This window comes from Rhizophagus irregularis, chromosome 8 (genome assembly GCF_026210795.1).
Source record: "Rhizophagus irregularis chromosome 8, complete sequence".
Lineage (NCBI taxonomy): Eukaryota > Fungi > Glomeromycota > Glomeromycetes > Glomerales > Glomeraceae > Rhizophagus > Rhizophagus irregularis.
In genome coordinates, this window is record NC_089436.1 from 1,364,058 (window position 1) to 1,385,229 (window position 21,172).

At 30.5% G+C, this 21,172-nt stretch overlaps 4 protein-coding genes across 4 annotated transcripts; all 4 read right to left on the minus strand.

The window, feature by feature from the left end:
- Positions 1–6,089: 6,089 nt before the first annotated feature.
- Positions 6,090–6,407, minus strand: OCT59_028181 (uncharacterized protein; the record flags this gene model as incomplete). The annotated part of the gene is made up of 1 exon (XM_066147123.1): positions 6,090–6,407. The coding sequence occupies one exon, from the start codon at positions 6,405–6,407 to the stop codon at positions 6,090–6,092; it is 318 nt and encodes a 105-aa protein (XP_065993868.1).
- A 501-nt stretch (positions 6,408–6,908) lies between these two features.
- On the minus strand, positions 6,909–7,286 carry OCT59_028182 (uncharacterized protein; the record flags this gene model as incomplete). The annotated part of the gene is made up of 1 exon (XM_066147124.1): positions 6,909–7,286. One exon carries the CDS (start codon positions 7,284–7,286, stop codon positions 6,909–6,911), a length of 378 nt encoding a protein of 125 aa, XP_065993869.1.
- Positions 7,287–10,900: 3,614 nt separating this feature from the next.
- On the minus strand, positions 10,901–11,554 carry OCT59_028183 (uncharacterized protein; the record flags this gene model as incomplete). The annotated part of the gene is made up of 1 exon (XM_025309936.1): positions 10,901–11,554. The coding sequence occupies one exon, from the start codon at positions 11,552–11,554 to the stop codon at positions 10,901–10,903; it is 654 nt and encodes a 217-aa protein (XP_025187959.1).
- A 1,757-nt stretch (positions 11,555–13,311) lies between these two features.
- OCT59_028184 (uncharacterized protein) lies at positions 13,312–13,584 on the minus strand (the record flags this gene model as incomplete). Its single annotated transcript, XM_066147125.1, has 2 exons — positions 13,312–13,401; positions 13,465–13,584. 2 exons carry the CDS (start codon positions 13,582–13,584, stop codon positions 13,312–13,314), a joined length of 210 nt encoding a protein of 69 aa, XP_065993870.1.
- Between the last annotated feature and the right edge of the window lie 7,588 nt (positions 13,585–21,172).

Below are 21,172 nucleotides of genomic sequence, written 5' to 3' on the forward strand. Positions count from 1 at the left end.
TTCCGGCTGGTGTCTAAAGAAGGAAATAATTTCCTGACTAGAATTATCAAAAATTATCCATATAAGGAAGGATCTACGTGATTATTCTACGAACTTCTACACGTTACCAATCGTTACCTACATGAGACTTTTCCGGGGTCCTCTTATTATTGCCGAAATTAATTTGCTTTCTCTTATCTGAAGAATTTGCATCAGAAGAACTTGAATATTTCTTTTTATAAAGGATTCGAATATTGGGGATTCTCGGAAAATTGACTGAGAAATGGTATATTCAGGAAAACGCCATTTAGGAAAAGGTCCGACAAGGTTGTAAATTATTATAGTTTGTAATTACATTAGACAATCTATATTATATATTATTATATCAACATGAATAAATGTATTATAAAAAGAATAATATTATTAGGAGGTTTGTTACATGAATACATCAACAAACCTTTAAGTTTGTACTATGTATCATTTCAAAATAAAGTTTAGCCGTTCCTATTTTAATAAAATAGATTAGAGTTTATATAATCTTTGTCAATATTGATACAAAAAATAGATGAGACAAACTGATTTATTTGTATTAATAATTATCTTCCGTTTTTTAAATAATATTAGTGCTGAACCTTCCGTTAAATCAGTCTTAGAAATATATAATGTAATAAATTTTTGAAGTAAACGAAAATTCTTAAAGTGTTGAGAATTGAAGTCATGCATAATTAATTACATATCAATACGCAAAAGATATATTATTGTATTTATTATATATGTTGGATTAAATATTAATTAAGATTTAAAAAAAAAGAATTTGGAAAAGGAATAAAGGAATGAAATTTTTAAATCTAACGCTTCAAGATCCAGAATTTAATTTCTTCGACAATATCAAAAATTGATTTATAAATCCAACAAATCCAACGGATCTATTACATACTGTTTCGGCTCAAATATCCCAAACATTGCAGAAATACTACTAAAAAGTGAAAACATCGGCCAATTCGGTCATGCATCAAAGAACTCATAACGGTTTCATTAAAGGTTATCCTAAAACGATTAGATAATTCTCAGAATATAAACCAAAAATTTGTAATCAAATAGATATTTATAATATTAGTACATAACATAGTAGAGCGAAAACTAATCTCTTCGGCAAGTCAAATTGATTAGACCCTAACATTCGTAAAGATAAGAGGCTAATATCATTGTAAATACTTCGAATCTACGTAACTACGAAAAATTTTTTTAAGAGGAATTCGAACCGTCCTTTCCGAAATCTTTACATTGGTGTAAAATAATTTTTGAAGAAATTTTTAACCAGGAAAATTTACAATTAACATTGAATGAGTTAGCATATAACATTGCAACATTATATAAGTCAATCAAGTATAACATTTACGCGATCGGACCAGATTACCCCGAGCGACCAAGATCCATATTCATAATATCTCTAAGACTCAACACAATTTAGTTATGCGTAAATTGAAATAACTATGTAACATTTTTGTTAAAAAGTATTAATAAAATTAATTCATAAAAAATTTGAAGTGGTGGCGTTTTTATTTCATACTTACTTGATTTACGAATTTTTGATTTATATTCTGAGTGTATCTAAAATCGCTTTAGGATGATCTTAATGTGACATTACGAGCTAATTTGAACCTTTATAGTCGAAAGTGCCTCGTTTATTAGTATATTCAATAAGTCGAAATCAATCCACTCAAAGTAGTCTGTGCTATTACAAATTTACAATATCGCAATTTTGCATCACGCAACGGCAGTTCGTTGACTAATTTACAATCTGAACAATTACCGTATGTAAAAGTCTTATTATTATGATGAGATCCCGAGACCCGGAGGTCAGTCGGGGTGTTTTGTTTCTTTTATTTGCTTTTTTATGCTTTAAAAAATTTTTTTTAACAAGAATGAGAACGGGCTATATTTCTAATAAGATGCTATTTTTATAAACATTTGAACGAGGATCTTTTTTATATTTATCTAAAAGGAAAATAAAATGATGCAACAGTATTTAAAGATATTATGAACCTTTTACGTGTCCCATAAAATGAACCCATATGAAATAGCACTTAAAATCATCACGTTTTTGATTCATGCAAATAATTGGGCCAATTATATTTATTTGTTTTTTTTTCGGCGTAATAGAGCAAATCTTATGATATCTGCATAACAGACCCCAACTATATTGTCGGATTACCCTCATCTCATTATTTTATTTCCCTAACTGGAGCACCCGATAAAAAATAAATCTATAAATGTACATAATAATGATGTATTACTTGAATATACTAAGCCACATATACAATACTAGTAGCTTATATACTTATTATTTAGAATACTTAAATTGTTATTTTGATAAAAATGAAAAATAGAGCACGGAACTTCTCCTAAACTATTGTTTTTGAAATTCGTATAGATAGAAATTGTATTTTTATTTTATTTTGATATATACGAAATTAATTTTTGAGGGAAAAACCATAATTAATTACTAATCAACATAATTATGAGAATGAATTACCAAAAATATTCAGCTCGTGACTCGATGACAAAGCCATTTCTTGCCCGTAACTTTTATTTCGTAGTTCTATAAGCCATTTTTACATTTTTTCCACAGAGAAATATAAATAGCTTTTTATTGATAATTGTTCTTAATTTAAGAATTTAAATTCTTCATTTATACAGATAATAGTAACTTAAATCTATCACTCATAAATTGTATTGTAAACTGAATACCTTGGGACTACTTGTATAAAGAAACTAAATTACAAAATCGAAGAGTTTCTTAAAAAACGAACGACTTGTCGAATTCTTTAAGATGGTTAATAATTTCAATGGTCTGTTGATGTTAAAATCTATACATTACAATATAAATGCTTATTCCTGCTTATGATCACGTGGATATTACTATCTGACTGTTTCCTGACCCGCATTATTCCGATTTTGACTAGAATTCATATACAATTAGCGACGGAAATATACGGTATGCGTCGTGCCGTCGTTAAGAGATTTCGGATCAGTAAATTTTATTCAAATTTGCAATTCGAAATTTTGAACTATACAGCAATGATAGTTCATTGTTCTTCGCAACCTAGATAGTTACCAAATAATAAAAATTTATTGTATGAAACAATATTAAGCTCGTAAGTCAGGTTGTGATGCACAACATTATATTTTTTTACTTTTGCTTTTAACACGCTGCATTCTTATGATCAGACGCATTATTAACTATTACTGATACAAAATGACAATATATTTCTACTTTGTATTGTTTTTCATCTCGTAACAATACATATTTGAAATATTTTTTTTATTCAAATTAAAAGACAAACTGAAAAAAAGATCAAATGAAAATATTGCATCATGCTGTGTGTATATAGCCTGATTCAATCTTGAAAAAAATAATAAAAAAAAATGAAAATGCAACATAATGTGCGTCAATAACGAAGATAATAATGGTGTGTAACGTTGATTGAGCGATAAGGAATAAAGTTTGAGATACATATGTGGCGTATTTCTTTATTCTCGTTACACTGTACATAGTACAGTACGTATACACGGAACCTGGACAATTTTAATTATAATTAAAAGTATGGCAAAGAAATTGTGCATATTTACAATTAAAACTCTCGATATTATTTTATTTTATTATTTTATTTTTGCATACTTCTACGTATACAGATAGCAAAAAAATTTCTTTATTACATGGCTTAAATTTTAACCAACGAATTCACAAGATTTTGATTCTTTTTTTAAAGTTCTACGTACATTAACATAATAACACTCGGGAAGATTCGGGAGAAAAAAAGTAATTTGATCATAGTAGGTGTGTGGAGGTCATCCCTTGGGCAATATTCGAAATTGGGGATCGACAATGCAATCTGGATATCGACGAAGTATAGTTGTTCTTTTTTCTGTGCGTTCCTTTCCGATTTTTATTCTTACTATATGTTCGATGTTTTCTCATTATATACTAATTGTTACCTATTATAATATTCATTACCTGTTATCGTAATATTTATCGACCACAGCAAATATTTCTTCGTTCATCAGAAATTGTTAACAATGATTCTAAGAATTGGATTGGTGAGTTCTGGGGTAGTAAGCAGTCGCACACTTTCGACAAATGTAATGTATCCCTATATTTTTCGTAATATTTTTTTAGCGTATGTTTTCACTAAAGATTAACACTTGAAATCATCGCCAATAATACTCTTATGTCAGTTAATACATGGGAACATTTTTATTTCACAAATTACAAGTAAAAGTTTTTTCTCATAAATCGTTGTACCTCATGTTACGAAAATAATAATAGTACAGAACACATATGCGAGTAAAACACGATTTCATTAATGTCTGTACAGTAATCGCACAACCTCATTTGTTTTTTGTATTTATTTGAGATCGTGACCCGTGGGTCACACTGTCGCTCTTTCCGGATATTCTTCACATATCACTTTGCTTAATTGTCTACTGCGCCTTAGAACTAATTTTTGTTGACTACGGTACGCGACAAATAAGTAATTAATGAACTAGTGTTAAATCACGTGACTGTAATTTCCGAGAGGCCCGTCCCAGAAAAATATTCTCCGCACCAAAAACAATTTCCGGAGGAGATGATCAGAATCTGTCGGACACTTCATCAGAAACCACCATAGTTGGAGAGTGCACTGCAATCATTGCACAATGGAATACCACAAAATTCAGCCTCTATCTAATACGTATCCTTTGGAGTAATAATTTCTTAAGTTTTCGATTACTAAAAAACTATTACTGTTTCCTTATTCATTCGATTTCTTATCATTAATACTACACGTGTAATGTACTAACATGTGCCCTCCTTTGTGCTCGTGGATAATTACTCATCTAGACCATTAATTAATGAAACTATCACATGACAATATAAGAGAAGCTTACGAAGTAAATTTTCAACATCTGCGGATACTAATTCCTGTAGAATATATCTTTCAAAAACATCGCCCACATGAGTATGAGCAGTTGTTTCCTTTTTCGTAGGACAAATGCGATGTCAAAAATTACGTTCTCTTTTACCTTGTTAGCAATTGGTCTTATCTGCGGAATTCTTAATACTCAGTAATGATAATTCTGATTAAAAACGATGATATAATATTGATGCCTGGAGGATGTGATCGATATATTATATCTTCGGGTATATAAGAACATGGTTAGATGACATCCAACTCATATACAATACAGTAAAAATGACTTATCATTCGTTATCTATTATCTTTTCCAAATATTATTTTACTCACTAGTAGTATTCTTATCCATTAAAAATCGCCTAAGAAAGTTTCTATATCGAAAACACTATTGAAATTAGCGCATTCGTTGATAAAAAATATGAATTTTATTGTCGATTTCGTTTTTTCTTGATTTGATGATGTCACAATTATTATAAAAGTGATCTATCGACAAATATTCTTTAAGAACAAAATAGTAGCACTAGCTGTTGTTAATTGATATCTAAAGATGTAAGCAATTACTCAAAAAAAAATAATGCGTGATAAATATATACAATCAGTTTTGCAACCATATACACAGAGAAACAAAACACAATGTGACAATAATAACTATATATTTGTGACTAATAAGGTGTAAAAAGGTCTGGGACTCTGGGGTAGCTTCTAATAATTAATATAGTATATGATTCGTTTTTGAAAGAAATATCTCGATAATAATCAACAATACAAAAACGCAAACCGTTGTTAACAAATAATAAACAGGCTCAGACGTTATCTTCTTGGGGTTACCAAAGAATCTTCTATAGCTTCCGATAGAGTATCATCCTTAAAAATTATTTTTTACTGATAGATCACGTGATAATGCAAAATAATGTAATCTGAGTTGTCTTTTTTTATTAAAAAAAAAAAATTTGATGTAGCTTAAATTTCTACGATGTATTGTGTATATATTGCAATGCATAAGTCAAATCTTTTTATTAAAATAATATTAAATAAACAATATAATTAGCATAGTCTACAAATTAATAAAAAAAAAATGTCTAGTATTAAAAACGTCCTTCTTGCTATTCAAATGCTTTTGTCCATTTTTTAGTTTCAACTCTTCTTTCATTCTTATATAAAAATGTGTCTAATAAAATAATTAAAGCCCTTATCTTTATTCGTATAAATGAAAGCATCATCACACTCAGGAGTGAATTTCTTATCGGTTCTTGGAGAAAAGAGATTACCCACCAGAGTGCATTTTATGTTGGGAAATAAAATATCTAAAGCGTAACCAATAACAGCGAGACGCCAGCACAACTGAACAAATCCATGCTTAATGATATCATTAGATTCTGATCTTTTAATTTCTCCTATTTCTAGGTTAAGTATAACATTAATTCCCGTAACGATTACTTCAATTTTTCCACGCACATCGATATTGATCATCTTTAAAAAAGGGGTATACCCTTTCTTCGATGCCTTATTCAGATCTGTTACTTGGGCGGTTAATATCATTATAGTGATACTTTATTGGTGTATTAAAAAAGATTGTTTGGATGAGTCACCAACCTTGCTTCCTATATTGTTTAAAAAAATATGTGTGAGTGTTGTACTACAAAGATCAAGAACTATAGCCAGTAAGTTTAGGTATGTAAAGAACAGAGTTTGTTTGTCTCTTATGTTTCTAGAATATAACGATCTTGAATTCCTAAACTCATTTGTCTTTTTACCTTACCCATTCATATTTTGGGAATAATAACACATACATTTGCTTTTAGAAAAACTCCATCCCATTTTTGATCCAAGTAAATCTGATGACTCTTATCTTTTTTCTTTAATGCAATATTTATAGATTCTTTAGCAAAAGAAAAAAGCTCGATATGGTTGTCAGAGTTATATAATTTTTCTGCCTTGTTGACATAATCTTTAAAGTTTTCAATTAAACCATTATTCTGTTACAAAAATAAAAATAGCAATTAATTTCTTAAGATAAAAATTCTTTGGTATTTTTTCTTTATCACTCATGTAAATATATCTCGCTATTTTATCAGCTCTGTGGTCCATAATGTAAGCCTGACTATCGTAATCCATATTCTCTTGAGGCAGAATTTGGTCCTTTGGTGCAATTATACGTACAAGACCATTTAAATCGTAAACATTAAATTCTTCAGAATAATGTTGCCTGTATTTTTTGCCTATTTCATTTCGGGCAATAATTTCATATATTTTTCCAAATTCTCCTCTCATATTTTTGTAAACATCATTAATCTTATCATCAATCTTTTTGTCAATACCATCGAACCTTTTGGCAACATTTTTATCCATAGAACATATTTTTTCAAAAATTACTTCCAAGGTTTATCTATATAATTAAATATAATGGATTATTCAAGCATGTTGAACAGTAAAGGCCCTTTTGACCATTTTTTACAGAAAGTAACAAAAAACTAAAACTCGCAAACACATATTATTCGCATCAATACTAGACTTTTGGTTATTATCACTATTCATACTGAAATTATTTTAAAGAAAAAGGATAAAAATTTGTTTTAAAGAAAAAGATAAAATTTTTTTTAAAAGAAAAAGGATAAAATTTTTTTTTTAAAAAAAAAAGTTTTAAAAGTTTATATATGATGACTAATAATATAGACTATATAACATCATCGTTAGACGCAGAGATGATGAATTTTGCGGTGAAATTTTATGATCTGCCGACAGTTTCTGTCCTGCTTCTGCGGCCCTGAATTATTATTTCGGTGCATATTCTGCTCATTTGTTTTGTAATTCTGCTAATTTCGGCAGACTTTGGCTGTAAAAAATATTTGTTGACTTTACATATGGGGACACGCACAGCAAAACAAGGGGATAGGATTTAAAAATTTTTTTTTGAGACTTCATTACAACTGTAATTTTTGGATAAATTGGAGCATAATTATCATATAAACTTAAGAAATTTTTTTTTGAGGCTATCCCCTTGTTTTGCTGTGCTTATCCCCATATGATCTTTGTCAGTGACGTGCTATTGACGGTTTTTTATTGCCGTCACAAAAACCGGAATATTCTGTATTTCTGGATAAGGACAATTTACTGTACATTGTACATTAACCCATGAAATTCCTCATCCACTTACGTCACTACGATAATTTCCCTATAAAAAAAGAAAATTCGGAATTTGTCCTGAAAAGTATGGAAAATGTCCGGAAATTTTCCGTGCGTCCGGAAAACATTCGGAAACAGTCACGTTTTGGAACATTTTCCAGACGCACAAATTCCAGACATTTTCTTGACACTCCAGAATTTGTCCGGAATTTGTCCAGAATCGAGCGTCCGGAAAATGTTCCAAAACATGACCGTTTCCGAATGTTTTCCGGATACACGGAAAATTTCCGGACATTTTCCATACTTTTCAGGACAAATTCCGAATTTTCTTTTTTTATAGGGTTTCTTTTCTTGAATTAAACTACCCCTGTCTATTTCCTTTTATATTTGTAACATTATTTTGTAACTTGTTTTTTAAAAAGTTAACCTATCAAGTCATTATTATTTGTTGGTAAAATATTTTTGTGTTCCTTTTTTATATAATTTATAGTTACTTTGACAAGTTTCTTGTTGATTATATTAAAATTATGAGATCAGGAAAAAGTTTTCGATTAATAATTTACAATAAATTGTGTCAAGCGTCAACCAAATAATGTTTGCAGATTGGAGAGTGTAGCCAATATTTTCATCTATATACATATATATTACAATTATCTCCAAATGTCAAATAAATATTTTAATAAAGATCGAATTTGTTGATTGTTTAAGTTATATTGAAGCATTCTGGCCGTGTTTGTTGTTAACTTGCCACATGCGTTTGTGAGATTAGTACAACTAAAAAAGTGATCAAAGAATTCATTTAACTGTCACAGTATTTGCATTTGACGTCTCCGCATAAGTGATAATATCATTTTTTCATAATTTCTAATGTAGATAGGACTGTAGGAACTTCTGATTCAATTTAAAAGCTTCAGTTAATGAATATGCTGTTATCCTTGCTTCAGTTGCTTGACGTGCAGTTGAATCATGTATCTTCAATCAATTTGAAACAGTTGAAGATATCTCTATTAATCCTAATCCTATTATATCTCCAGTTTGCTTCTATGACAGGCACAAATGTGATCAATAAATTTTCCGATGTTTTTATCAATAATCTGATTGTATCATAAATGTAAAATTATGTCTAAATTAATATTGTATCGCACTGAGGATCTATATTATCTGCTAATTCATTACCCAGTACCCCGAATATCCATTAAATTAGTATCTAATTGTTTTTCTGTACAATCAATCATTCATAAAAAAATTCATCTCAATAAAGTTAAATCTATTAAAACATCATGCATTCATATTGACAAAAAAGTGAAAGAAATGTTTTTTTTTTGGATTTTAATATTTATCGGAAATACATCCATTATATAATCATTTGCATGTAAAACATAAACAAAAAACTTACCAAGATCTTCCCACGCCATACAGAGATATGACACATTCCAAATTCGAAAAATGGTTCTTTCGAAATTAATTTATTTTATACAAGTGTGGCTATCTTTTTAGTATAGATTTTTTTTCTATTAAATTATTGGCTGGTTAGTCTTAATAAACAGCAAATGAGTTATACTAGAATGATAGACAATTTTAGTATTATACATTCTTTTTGCTAACATTATTTATTCATATGAAAATGCGAATGTACGAATTAAAATAAAATTAAAATGAACTTCTCCATATTATATTTGACAAGCCTCTAAGCCCCTATGGAAAATTGTAATATTCCGGTCACTTTCTGGAACCAGGCCCGAACCCTCCTAGACATTTTCCGGGCATTTTCCGGAATTCACAATGTCTCTGCGTCCGGAATATTGCAATTTTCCGGACATTTTCCGGACGCCCGGACATTTTCTGGACATTTTTCTGACATTTTTTTTATAGGGTAAGTAGATCAATTTATTATTTTTTGTGAGACTATTCATTATTCAGCGTTCAAATTCCAAATCGGACTACCTTTGTCTGCATCGAAATTGTATCGGTAGATAATTGTTAAATAATATTCATATAATTCATTTATTTATTCGAAATTTTGGGGAGCACGCTCAAATAAAAAGTAAATATCCCGTGAATCGATCTTAAAAATGTACGAATCATTTTGCCACATTTGAGTAATAGTCGCTACTTTGCCTCAATCTCACATATCAACTACGAATGAATTTATTCACAACTAATTTCGGTGTTTTAATTTTGTCGATTCAGGATATTTAGTGAAATTCACTACCGGATTTTGCCAGTGCCAAGTCCCACGACTTTGAAAGCTCAAAAATATATAGAAAGAAAGCTAAATCAACACCAGTGAAAGGCAGAATTTGTCATTAAATAAAATTTTGTAATTGGTCAATATAAAGTATGTTATTGAATCATTAATATGCTAATATCCAAACTTATTGCTATATGAGAATTACTCTATTTTTTTTTAATATACTAAAAAATAATTATAATATTATCAAATGCGGAAAATTTAAATCATAATGCATAATCATAATTTTATTGATATAAATGAATTGTTATGTTAAATCTTAAAAAAATAAATAAATAAGTATTCATAATCAATTACATAATAACATTTTACCATAAATGTAAATATAACTCATAGAAACTTAATTTTATGATTCCCTATAAAAAATGAACCCCAATTTAGAAGAAATATTCGGTTGTAACAATTAGCGTTAAACCATTTTTTTTTCAAAAGCTATAATTCTATAAATAAATATAGTTATAAGTGATTTTTCTAGATTCTAGAAACAAAATATATAATATTAATTAACACAAATTTATATTCAATAATTTATTCGCATTAGTATACGTTTTTAAATTTTCTATATAAACATATAAAATTGTAATTAAACTTAGATTAAAGAGGGGTTGAAACTATTTTGATGATTTTGATAATTTGTGAAATTATTGAAATCAACTTGTTGCTGCGGTTGAATGTAAGTGCTCTCCGATCCATTTATAAAATGGTCACTGCCTGGCAAATCATTGTAACTATAGTTTTGAATATCTGCCATTGGTGTTACTATTACATGATTCCCAATATCAAGTGAGTATGTATTTCTACAATACACTCGATAGTAAAGTTTTTGCTTCAAGCTTTGTTCGAGATGTAACTTTTGATGTATGGATAATACTCGCATATCAAAATCCATTTCACAAATTTCATCGTTCAAAACGTTTTCTACTAAAGAACTTGAGAGTAATTTACAAGTAACATGATATCTTGTTGAGGGATCGCTTGGATGCTGGTAAAAGAATTCGTGACTATGGCGATCATGACTATCGAGAGTGTCTTCTTGTGAAATGATTTTACAATTAACAAGATAAAAATTATCATCATTTGATGAAAAATGATAAAACTTTAAGAAGCAGATTAGATTTTTTTGTTGTTGAATTTCATAATAAAAATCACGTGTTGGCGCGTTTTGATTGGGACGAGCGGAGACAGGTTGAGAATAATTTATAGTAGATGATTGTTGATCATAAAATGAACAAGTACTATCCATAATGCTGTATAAACGTTATTATTAGAACAATGAAAAAATTATATATTTCACAATTAATAATATTACAATAAAATCTGGTTGTAATAATTAATTGAATTTATTCTTACAAGAAAGGACATACAAAGTATACAAAGAAAGATTTAACACGAAAATTTTAATAAAAAAATAATAATGAACGATTTTTAAATATCGTATAAAAAGAGGATTTAAATTTTCTTTTTTTTAAAAAAAAATTCGAAGGAAAAAGTCTTCAACTGTCATCTTTATAGTGGTAGGGGCAAAATGAGTTCTGATTTGCGGTATCACGTGTATAAACTCACATGATACGTCTTGCAAATGACTCATCATAGTTCGTCATTCGAGTATTAAAATGACACATCATTTGTAATCATGTGTCAATTGTGTCATTTCAAGTCATTTTTCAAACAAATTTAGCATACTTTCTCTTATTGCCAATATTAGAAGGCAACGGACAGTTTTTTAAATTCAGTATTTAATTCCTATCATTGTATTACTAGAATTTGATTCTCTGTTGAATTCCATATTTAGAAAAACAAAAAGAAACTCTCTGTAGTAATAGATCGTCATCATATGATTGTTGTCATTCGGAGTTCGGTTGCAAAGTTAACAGAGCTTTTTCACCTTTTGGTATGATTTATATCTATTATACGCCAATAGTAGGGGCAAAATGTGAGTTCTAGGACAAAATTTTCCGAAGGTATCCAGAAAAGCTTCCAATAATATTTCCGAAGCTTTCTAGCTAATAAGAATCCATAATATATAATTCAATGCTTAAAATTGTGCCAGGCTCAAATTTTGCTATACGAAAATTTCTGGTATCAAATTGGCTTAGAAATAAGCATAGGATACCAAGAATAAAACCATCTATTATAGCCTTTCTAGCCCAATTTTAATTCCAAATAATAAATCGAAAAATGTATGTCATACTGGTTGCCTCTGAAAGAAACATTGAATATAATCAAACGAAGTGAGATTATATTCAATTTTCGACTTATTCAAGCCTAAAAAGCATACCATATTTTCATGATATCCTAGAATTAATTCTTAAAAGTGATTCATTTCCATCTAGCAAAGGTCAAAAAGTCACCGAAAATCAGCTTTGGTAAGACTTTTTATATATCACCAATTAAGTAAAAAAAGTATAGCTCTTATTCTAGTATACCAAAGATTTTATGTAATGCAAGAAGACACTCTAAAACCATTTAAATAACATAAGCACTAGGACAAAAAATATTACCAAAAATTTGACAAAAAAATCTATGGTTGAGATTTACTTTACTATTAAAATAATATTTGGGATTCTGTACCCATTTTATCATCCACCCATCCTGAATGACTTTTTTGTAAAAATTACCATTAATTTTAGCGAAAATCAATAAATATTTTATAATGCAATATAGCGGGAATATTATTTAATGTGAAAATTATTGAATTTTTACATTATTAGCTATATATTTTATATATTTTTACTACACTTCCTTTTCCTTAACTTATAAGCTAGTAGTTAGTATTTTTAAATAAGTATTTCAAGCAAGCTGCTTGATATATCCCTTCAAATTATTATAATTCAAATTTATACAGCAATTACATATGTTCTTCCAAATCCCATCCGCAAACACTCCCCTCCAGAATTCAATAGCTTCATCTACTTTATTTGAAGTATTTATATTAGCTTCAAGTACTTGATTCTCATTTAAGCGAATGTAAATGGATTGAACAAGCGTAAATAAGTCATCTTAAAACTTAACAATTGGTCGCTCAGCTTTTATAGCTTCCATCAATTGTAATGAGTGAAATGGCAATGCCAGACCACAGAAATTCCAATTCTGAAATTTATAAACAAATTAGTAATAATATAAATCATAACTGACTTCCAGAAGAACACTTACATTTCCTGCACACAAACTACACCTAAAATCAGCTAAGATAAGCCTGCCATTGTAAATAAGAATATTATTCAATCGTACATCGCCATGTACTATATTATTTTGATGACATATCCACAACATCCCCCAGTTTTGACACAGGCTCGTGAGATTCTTTGAAGTTTGAACAATCCAATTGCTTGTGGTTGTAACATTAACGCAGTGTTTGATGATTTGACGAGCTTTATAATTCTCTCGTCAGTAGTATGGCTTTGAAGCTTATTTAATATTTATATTTCATTTTCACATTTCTAATAACTTTGACAATGGAGTTTATATCACCAATGACACAAATGTGGTAGAATTTGATGTAGATGCAATCAAGTCTCTAATTGTGCACCCAGTCCTGAAAGTCATAAAATTACAAAATTAAAAAGTGCATACTGCAGAGATGATATTAGGTCATCAAAATACCTGACATGGGATGGCAATATATCAAACTGAGAAGTGCTTGTAAATACTTTGTAGTTATTTGGTTGCTAAGGCTTATTTGGTCAGAAAATGATATCTTGTATGGTGTTTTACTTTCTTCACTACAATCAGTTAGGAACCCTGTAATTTCCTTTATTGCTTCAGTGTTAGAGTAGCATAATGTAAAACTTGTCCCGATAAGTAGAATTGAAGCAAGAACCTAAAGGTTTTATTTCTCCTATAACTTCTACTGTATGTGATGTTAGCACAAATATATGGAGCTTTTCCATCAAGAAATTTTTTCCCAGCTATGACATAGTTATTATCTAATTGCGTAAGTGGGACACTATTGACATTTGATATTTCAGGCATACCCTTTGATAATACCCTTAAGTTTGTAATTTTTCACACTCTTTATCATCGGCCAGCGGTCGGCGGTGTATCAATTGAAAGGTCACGTCTGGAGAGTTAACCATAATACTCTAACACGTGTCGGGTTATATACTTTCCACAAGCGAGAAAGGCTGTAGGTAGTTGCATCAAAAAGAGTTTGAAAATGACATCTCTTATTTTTTCTTTTTCGTATTTAATTCCATTACAAGTCTCTTTCGTTTTCTATGAGACAATGTTCACGTCAAAAAGAAATTGGCTTACCTCTTGATTTGACATATCCGATATATCCCCTCAAGTAGTCAACTTTTTCTTTATTTTCTGTTATTGTTGAAAGAACTTTCTCTACTTTATTTGCGTCTTTTTGGTTAAAAAAATGCATAGCAGAAATATCGATCCAATACACAATATGACTAATATGAATTAACTTTTTTGTTGAATTATTGCATCAACAGATATCTGATATTGAATTTTTTTTTGAACAAGTGCTAGAGAAATAAGAGAAACATATGAAATGCGAGTCCCAGCATCATATTTATTTCTTTGCTCTCTCACATTTTCGAAAAATATCTATAACTAATTTATTTCTCTATAGCTAACTACGAGATTCTCGGCCTTTTCAACAATAGATATTCGAAATAAATAATCCACCCATATATACAGAATGTTTGCCCATTTATATCACTCGCATAAATTATAAAGAAACTATCGATTTTAGCCAATTTCCGCAAGAGAACTTCCCAGAGATTAAGTAATTTCAAAACTACTGCGTAAATTCTGGAGATTAGCAATGAGTTAAAGAAAATAAGCGATGCAATATTTCTCGATTAAACTTACCAATTTACTTAATTTTCATAATATTCCAATCCACCTCATATACAAGGAATCGATTACTTAATTTCTTCTGCACTACGACACTGCGCAGAATTCTGCACGTGAAGACTTTTGCTGTGCCGTTGCATGTGACGAGTTTCATGTGAATAATTTCACTGCGCGTGATGATAGTCTGAGATTTTCTCGGCATGCCGATATATAACAAGAAGGTAAAATGTCCGTTTTTATTTTGGAACATCTATAGGAAGATTGATTAACATCGTGATGACAAGTTTCAAGAAGCTAGCCGAACAATAAACCATCTTACCTTATTATTACTTTGCAGAATATACGAGTTCATTTGATTAATGATATTGATGATGTACAGTAAATAATGGTAAGCTAGATTGGTTTAATTAGTTAGTTTTGTTTGATTTTTATTTTACTTGCATGAGGTAGACAAAAGGATTCGTTAACCGGGACATCACCTTTTTATACAATTTGGAGGATCGACCTTTTGGGAAAAATTACATTAATATGATCGCATCACGAAAATCTGATCAACGGCATCCCTTAATTTAACAATAAAGAATTACGTATCCAACGCCGATGTTTTATATTATGTATATAAAATGATGTATTAATTTACTTTTCAACAACTTGAACTTTGTTCTATTTGTAAATATGAATAAAAACTATCATTTGTAGTGATCTTGAGTTTTAACTGAAGTTAATAATAAACCTTCGATAGTCTAGGCGATTGAAATTCATCTTTGTCCAATTTTATGACATCTTGTGAAATAGAAGTATTTTATGCGAAACTCCGTCTTAATAACCTATTCCAAATAATAATTTCATCCAAATCCAAATTATCCCGTTTTAAAAGCAACTCCAGAATAAAATACAATTTTAGCTTCTTGAAAAATTTTCTCAAACATTAATTAAAATAATTCCACAAATCCATAAGTAAATTACTTATGTTGATAAGTTGTTCAAGAATTTCTATTCTGTTGCAAAAAACTCACAATCACACCTTTTTTAATGTACAATATCCATATTATCGTACGGCTAATGCAGATCATGCTTTATTTTGTTTATTATTAATAGACTTATTCTTTCAAAGTATCTATGAATAATACAAGAGATTAGAGTGAGATTGGATATTAAGTTCATTTACTGCAATTAAGAACTGGAATATTTCAGAACTTTGTAGTTTTTTCAAATCAATAAAATTTACACTATAGGTATTAGTTACCGAAGTCCATTTTGTTTAACTCGTATTACAAAACTACTTGATCGAAATGTCATATTACCGAAAGTTACTTGATCGAAATGCCAATTTGCCAAAATCCATTTTACTGGAGGAATATTTTATCAAAATACGAAAATTAATTTTTTTAATGAAATAAAAATGAATTTTAATTATATGAAAATGATCCGAGTCATTTGAATTTCAAGAATCAAAAAAGCGCTTTCTTTAGTTATTATTGAAAAATACAATAACTAGAAGACAGATCGGTATCCTGTTGATTTGTTAATTGTTAATTGCATCGGGAATTGATATTGTCACGAGGTATCGCATGTGAACATTACCACCATTATATGCGCAAATTATCCGATCCGCAGATCTGATTATCAATATGATTCGCGGTTCCAGATTAATAACAAAATTGGGATTCAAATCGGGATCTGAATCAAATTTATAAGGATCGGATCACATTTTTATGTTTTCATCAGAGTTTTTTTTTATTACACTAGATATAGCGAACTTTTATAGTAAAACACTCCGTATCCTATCATTTTGATATACCTGCTTTCCCAAAGTTTTTCACCCACGTGACTTGCATAATTTATCGCCCTGTGCACGTTTAAGTATTCTGAGACGAATTTCTTAGTGTCACCTATGATCATGTGAATAAAATTTTATTTGTGCTTACCTAACAGTTCGGTTTATATAATAACATTATGTAGTGAACTCACTCTATACGGAGAGTTCATTATATCTAGTGGCGATTGTACCAGAAAACAATGTATGGAAGAATCCACAACAGTTCAGAAATCAATCCACACTTGGACTACATATTTCCATCAGAACTCCTGGTTTATCTGGTTTATGCATGAACTTGTTGAAACTTGATTATCCCAGAATACAAATATAGTTGAGGCATTCCGCTAATGGAATGAATACATTGATTGGAAGAGCACATATTAATGTTTACAATTATAGAAGAAAAAATTAATTTACTTCATATTTCTAATTATATAGCAGAAAAATAACAAAAATAAATATTCTTAATAATATTTTTAAAATTTTAAATAAAAAAGGTACTTGGTATAATCCCTCTTGTAATACAAATAAATAAATATTATAATTTTAGCATACTTTCTCTTATTGCCAATATTAGAAGGCAAATCCAGTATTTAATTCCTATCATTGTATTACTAGAATTTGATTCTCTGTTGAATTCCATATTTAGAAAAACAGAAAAACAAAAACTCTCCGTAGTAATAGATCGTCATCATATGATTGTTTTCATTCGGAGCGGAATAAATGTTTTGAGCGTAAAATGGTGAATACACTGTACTGTACATATTTATATTCATAAAATGGAAATTGTAATGATTTGATGAATTAGCGTTAAAAGAATTAGGAAACGATCAGGTTTTCAATCCAAGTAAAATTCGACAAATGTTTATAAATAGTGCTACAGTAATGAATTATTTTTAAAACTAGGAAAACGGTAACCGTTAAAATCTGTCACTCATGAACTTTTTTTATTACAACATTAAATAAAAAAAATTGATTACGACAATAGCAAATTATCAGTGTTACAAAAAAAGGAATATGATTGAATAAAACATATAGAAAATCATCGTTTAAATTTGGATGTTAAAAAATTTCTTCAACGTGCTAACCCTAAGAACAATAATTCAAAATCAAATAGTCTAAAAATTAGATATACCAAATTATTTATTTAGTTATAAAATCAATTTAATAAATAACGAATCGATTTGTGACTTACGTAGTATGTAATTACTATTTGTTGCTGACTTAGCCAAGTTTTTTAAAAAACTTGTTGTCACCTGATCACCACGTTGAGGTGCAGCAACATTGATCAGGGGGGAAAGGGGAGATACGAAAGGGAAAGGGGAGATACGAAAGGGAAGGGGAGAACGAAGGGAAAGGGGAGATACGAAAGGGAAAGGGGAGAACGAAAGGGAAAGGGGAGATACGAAAGGGAAAGGGGAGATACGAAAGGGAAAGGGGAGATACGAAAGGGAAAGGGGAGAACGAAAGGGAAAGGGGAGATACGAAAAGGAAAGGGGAGATACGAAAGGGAAAGGGGAGATACGAAAAGGAAAGGGGGAGATACGAAAGGGAAGGAGATACGAAAGGGAAAGGGGAGATACGAAAGGGAAAGGGAGATACGAAAGGGAAGGAGATACGAAAGGGAAAGGGGAGATACGAAAGAGAAGGGGAGAACGAAGGGAAAGGGGAGATACGAAAGGGAAGGGAAAGGGGAGATACGAAAGGGAAAGGGGAGATACGAAAGGGGAAAGGGGAGATACGAAAGGGAAAGGGGAGATACGAAAGGGGAAAGGGGAGATACGAAAGGGAAAGGGGAGATACGAAAGGGGAAAGGGGAAATACGAAAGGGAAAGGGAGATACGAAAGGGAAAGGGGAGATACGAAAGGGAAAGGGGAGATACGAAAGGGGAGAGAAAGGGGAGATACGAAAGGGAAAGGAGGAGATACGAAAGGGAAGGGGAGAACGAAGGAAAAGGGGAGATACGAAAGGGAAAGGGGAGAACGAAAGGGAAAGGGGAGAACGAAAGGGAAAGGGGAGATACGAAAAGGAAAGGGGAGATACGAAAGGGAAAGGGGAGATACGAAAAGGAAAGGGGGAGATACGAAAGGGAAGGGGAGAACGAAGGGAAAGGGGAGATACGAAAGGGAAGGGAAAGGGGAGATACGAAAGGGAAAGGGGAGATACGAAAGGGAAAGGGGAGATACGAAAGGGAAAGGGGAGATATGAAAGGGAAAGGGGAGATACGAAAGGGAAAGGGGAGATACGAAAGGGAAGGGGAGAACGAAGGGAAAGGGGAGAACGAAGGGAAAGGGGAGATACGAAAGGGAAAGGGGAGATACGAAAGGGAAAGGGGAGAACGAAAGGGAAGGGGAAAGGGAGAACGAAGGGAAAGGGGAAAGAGCAAGGAAATACACAAACATATACACCACCCACATACAAACCCACATACAAACCTACACACAAAACAACCCATATACCTAAAGGAAGACGCAAAGAAAAGGGGGCTAAGAATAAAGAGAAGACCTAGACAGAGAAAAGACAGACCTAAAAAAAAGAAGACAAAGAAAAAAGAAAAAAAAGACATATTTATATTATTTAAATATATACTCATGAGTCATGAGTCAATGAGTCATGACAAAACCCACATCAAGATTACGGTACGTGTTACACGTCATAAGGATTAAGGAATTATTAATTTTTTTTTTTTTCGCGTAAGTAGCTACTGTATTATAAATCATATGAGTAATTATATTTATTAAGTCACGTGGTTAAAATTTGCTATGCTATATTTAATACTAAAGACTCTAATATATTTTAATAAAATTTAAATTTTGCAAATAAAAAAAAACTTATCATAATGATCTTTATTTTTTATATAAATTACAATTTATTAAATCAATGTAACCACTTCTCAAAGAAAATACTAAATTAAAGTGTCCAAATGTCCCTAAAAAGAGAGAGAGAGGTGCTTTAAAATGTATCTCAAAGAAAAAGTCGAAGTTTTTTTTAAAATAAAAGGGCTAAAGAGAAATTAAGTGAGAGAGTGAAAGAACAAATCAGCGAGACTATGATATCGCGCCACTGTCATGTGGTGAACGGGATAAACCTCCTGGAACAGGTTAAGATTCCCATCTTTAAAAAGGCAAAAATCTCAGAAATATGTTATTGTACGATAAATGATTGTTCATACCACCTTGCTCCGACCGGGAATTAACTTCGTCTTGTCCAGACTATGCAAAGCAACAGGCCACCTGACATCTACTTCTATATTAATACAATATAAATTGTTTTAACCAGAGAGTTCGTTATATCGAGTTCTGATCGTATTTAATATTTATAGGTATATTGTTTTTTTGTTCTCTCCAAAATAAAAAGAAAACCTAGAAAAAAAAAATCTCATCGCATACCAAGTGAAATCCCACAGAAATCTTGACTTTTCAAAATAAAATTTACTCTCTTAAAATCAATTCTTTACTTACATCACGCGTTCTACGAATAATTATCACTAACTGAATTTGTTGTATTACAGTCTTGGCTAATTCAAGTTTCAGTGGCTTAGATAACCAAATCTGTTTATTTCCGAAAAAAAGAGAGATATGCAACTTGAAGCTTCGAATACTGTTATACCAGACATTGAAGGTACGAGTTATTTTGTATCAGTAGTGTTCTCAGAAAACCCAGCAGTACTTAATAATTTTACTCACCATTCCAAACTCGTATGTTCAACCTAATATCAATAGCGAAATGCTTTAACGAAATCTAAAATTTTGTGTTGCAAATGTAGAAGGGCTCACAGATAATAAAGTTCAAACATTCTTTAAGTTACATAAGTTGTGTTTACTACGTATTGTTGGACTGAATAAGTGACCCTTTAGCCTCAATTGTACTTATTTATCATGAACAGAAGTTGTTAAGTTATATTTCAAAACTCAGCAATCATCCCTATGCAAACTATTGCTTGAACAGAATCATTACGTGTCATTAGATCCCGAATTTGTCATAAATATTGAAGACGCGAATGTGGAAGACTTTTTTATTATGTTTACCATTTGATAGGTTATTATTGTTTTTGACATAAGAAACTTTTTTAAAAGAACGAAAGCCTGAATAATATTATATCAAGCAATAGACTTGGAGAAACACAGGTCGCTCCAGAGATTCTCGTCTGGGTTAGTGAGAATATATGTTCCTTTGGCAAACGGAAACATACAGATCAAAAACTTTTGGTCATTCGTGTAATCTCTACA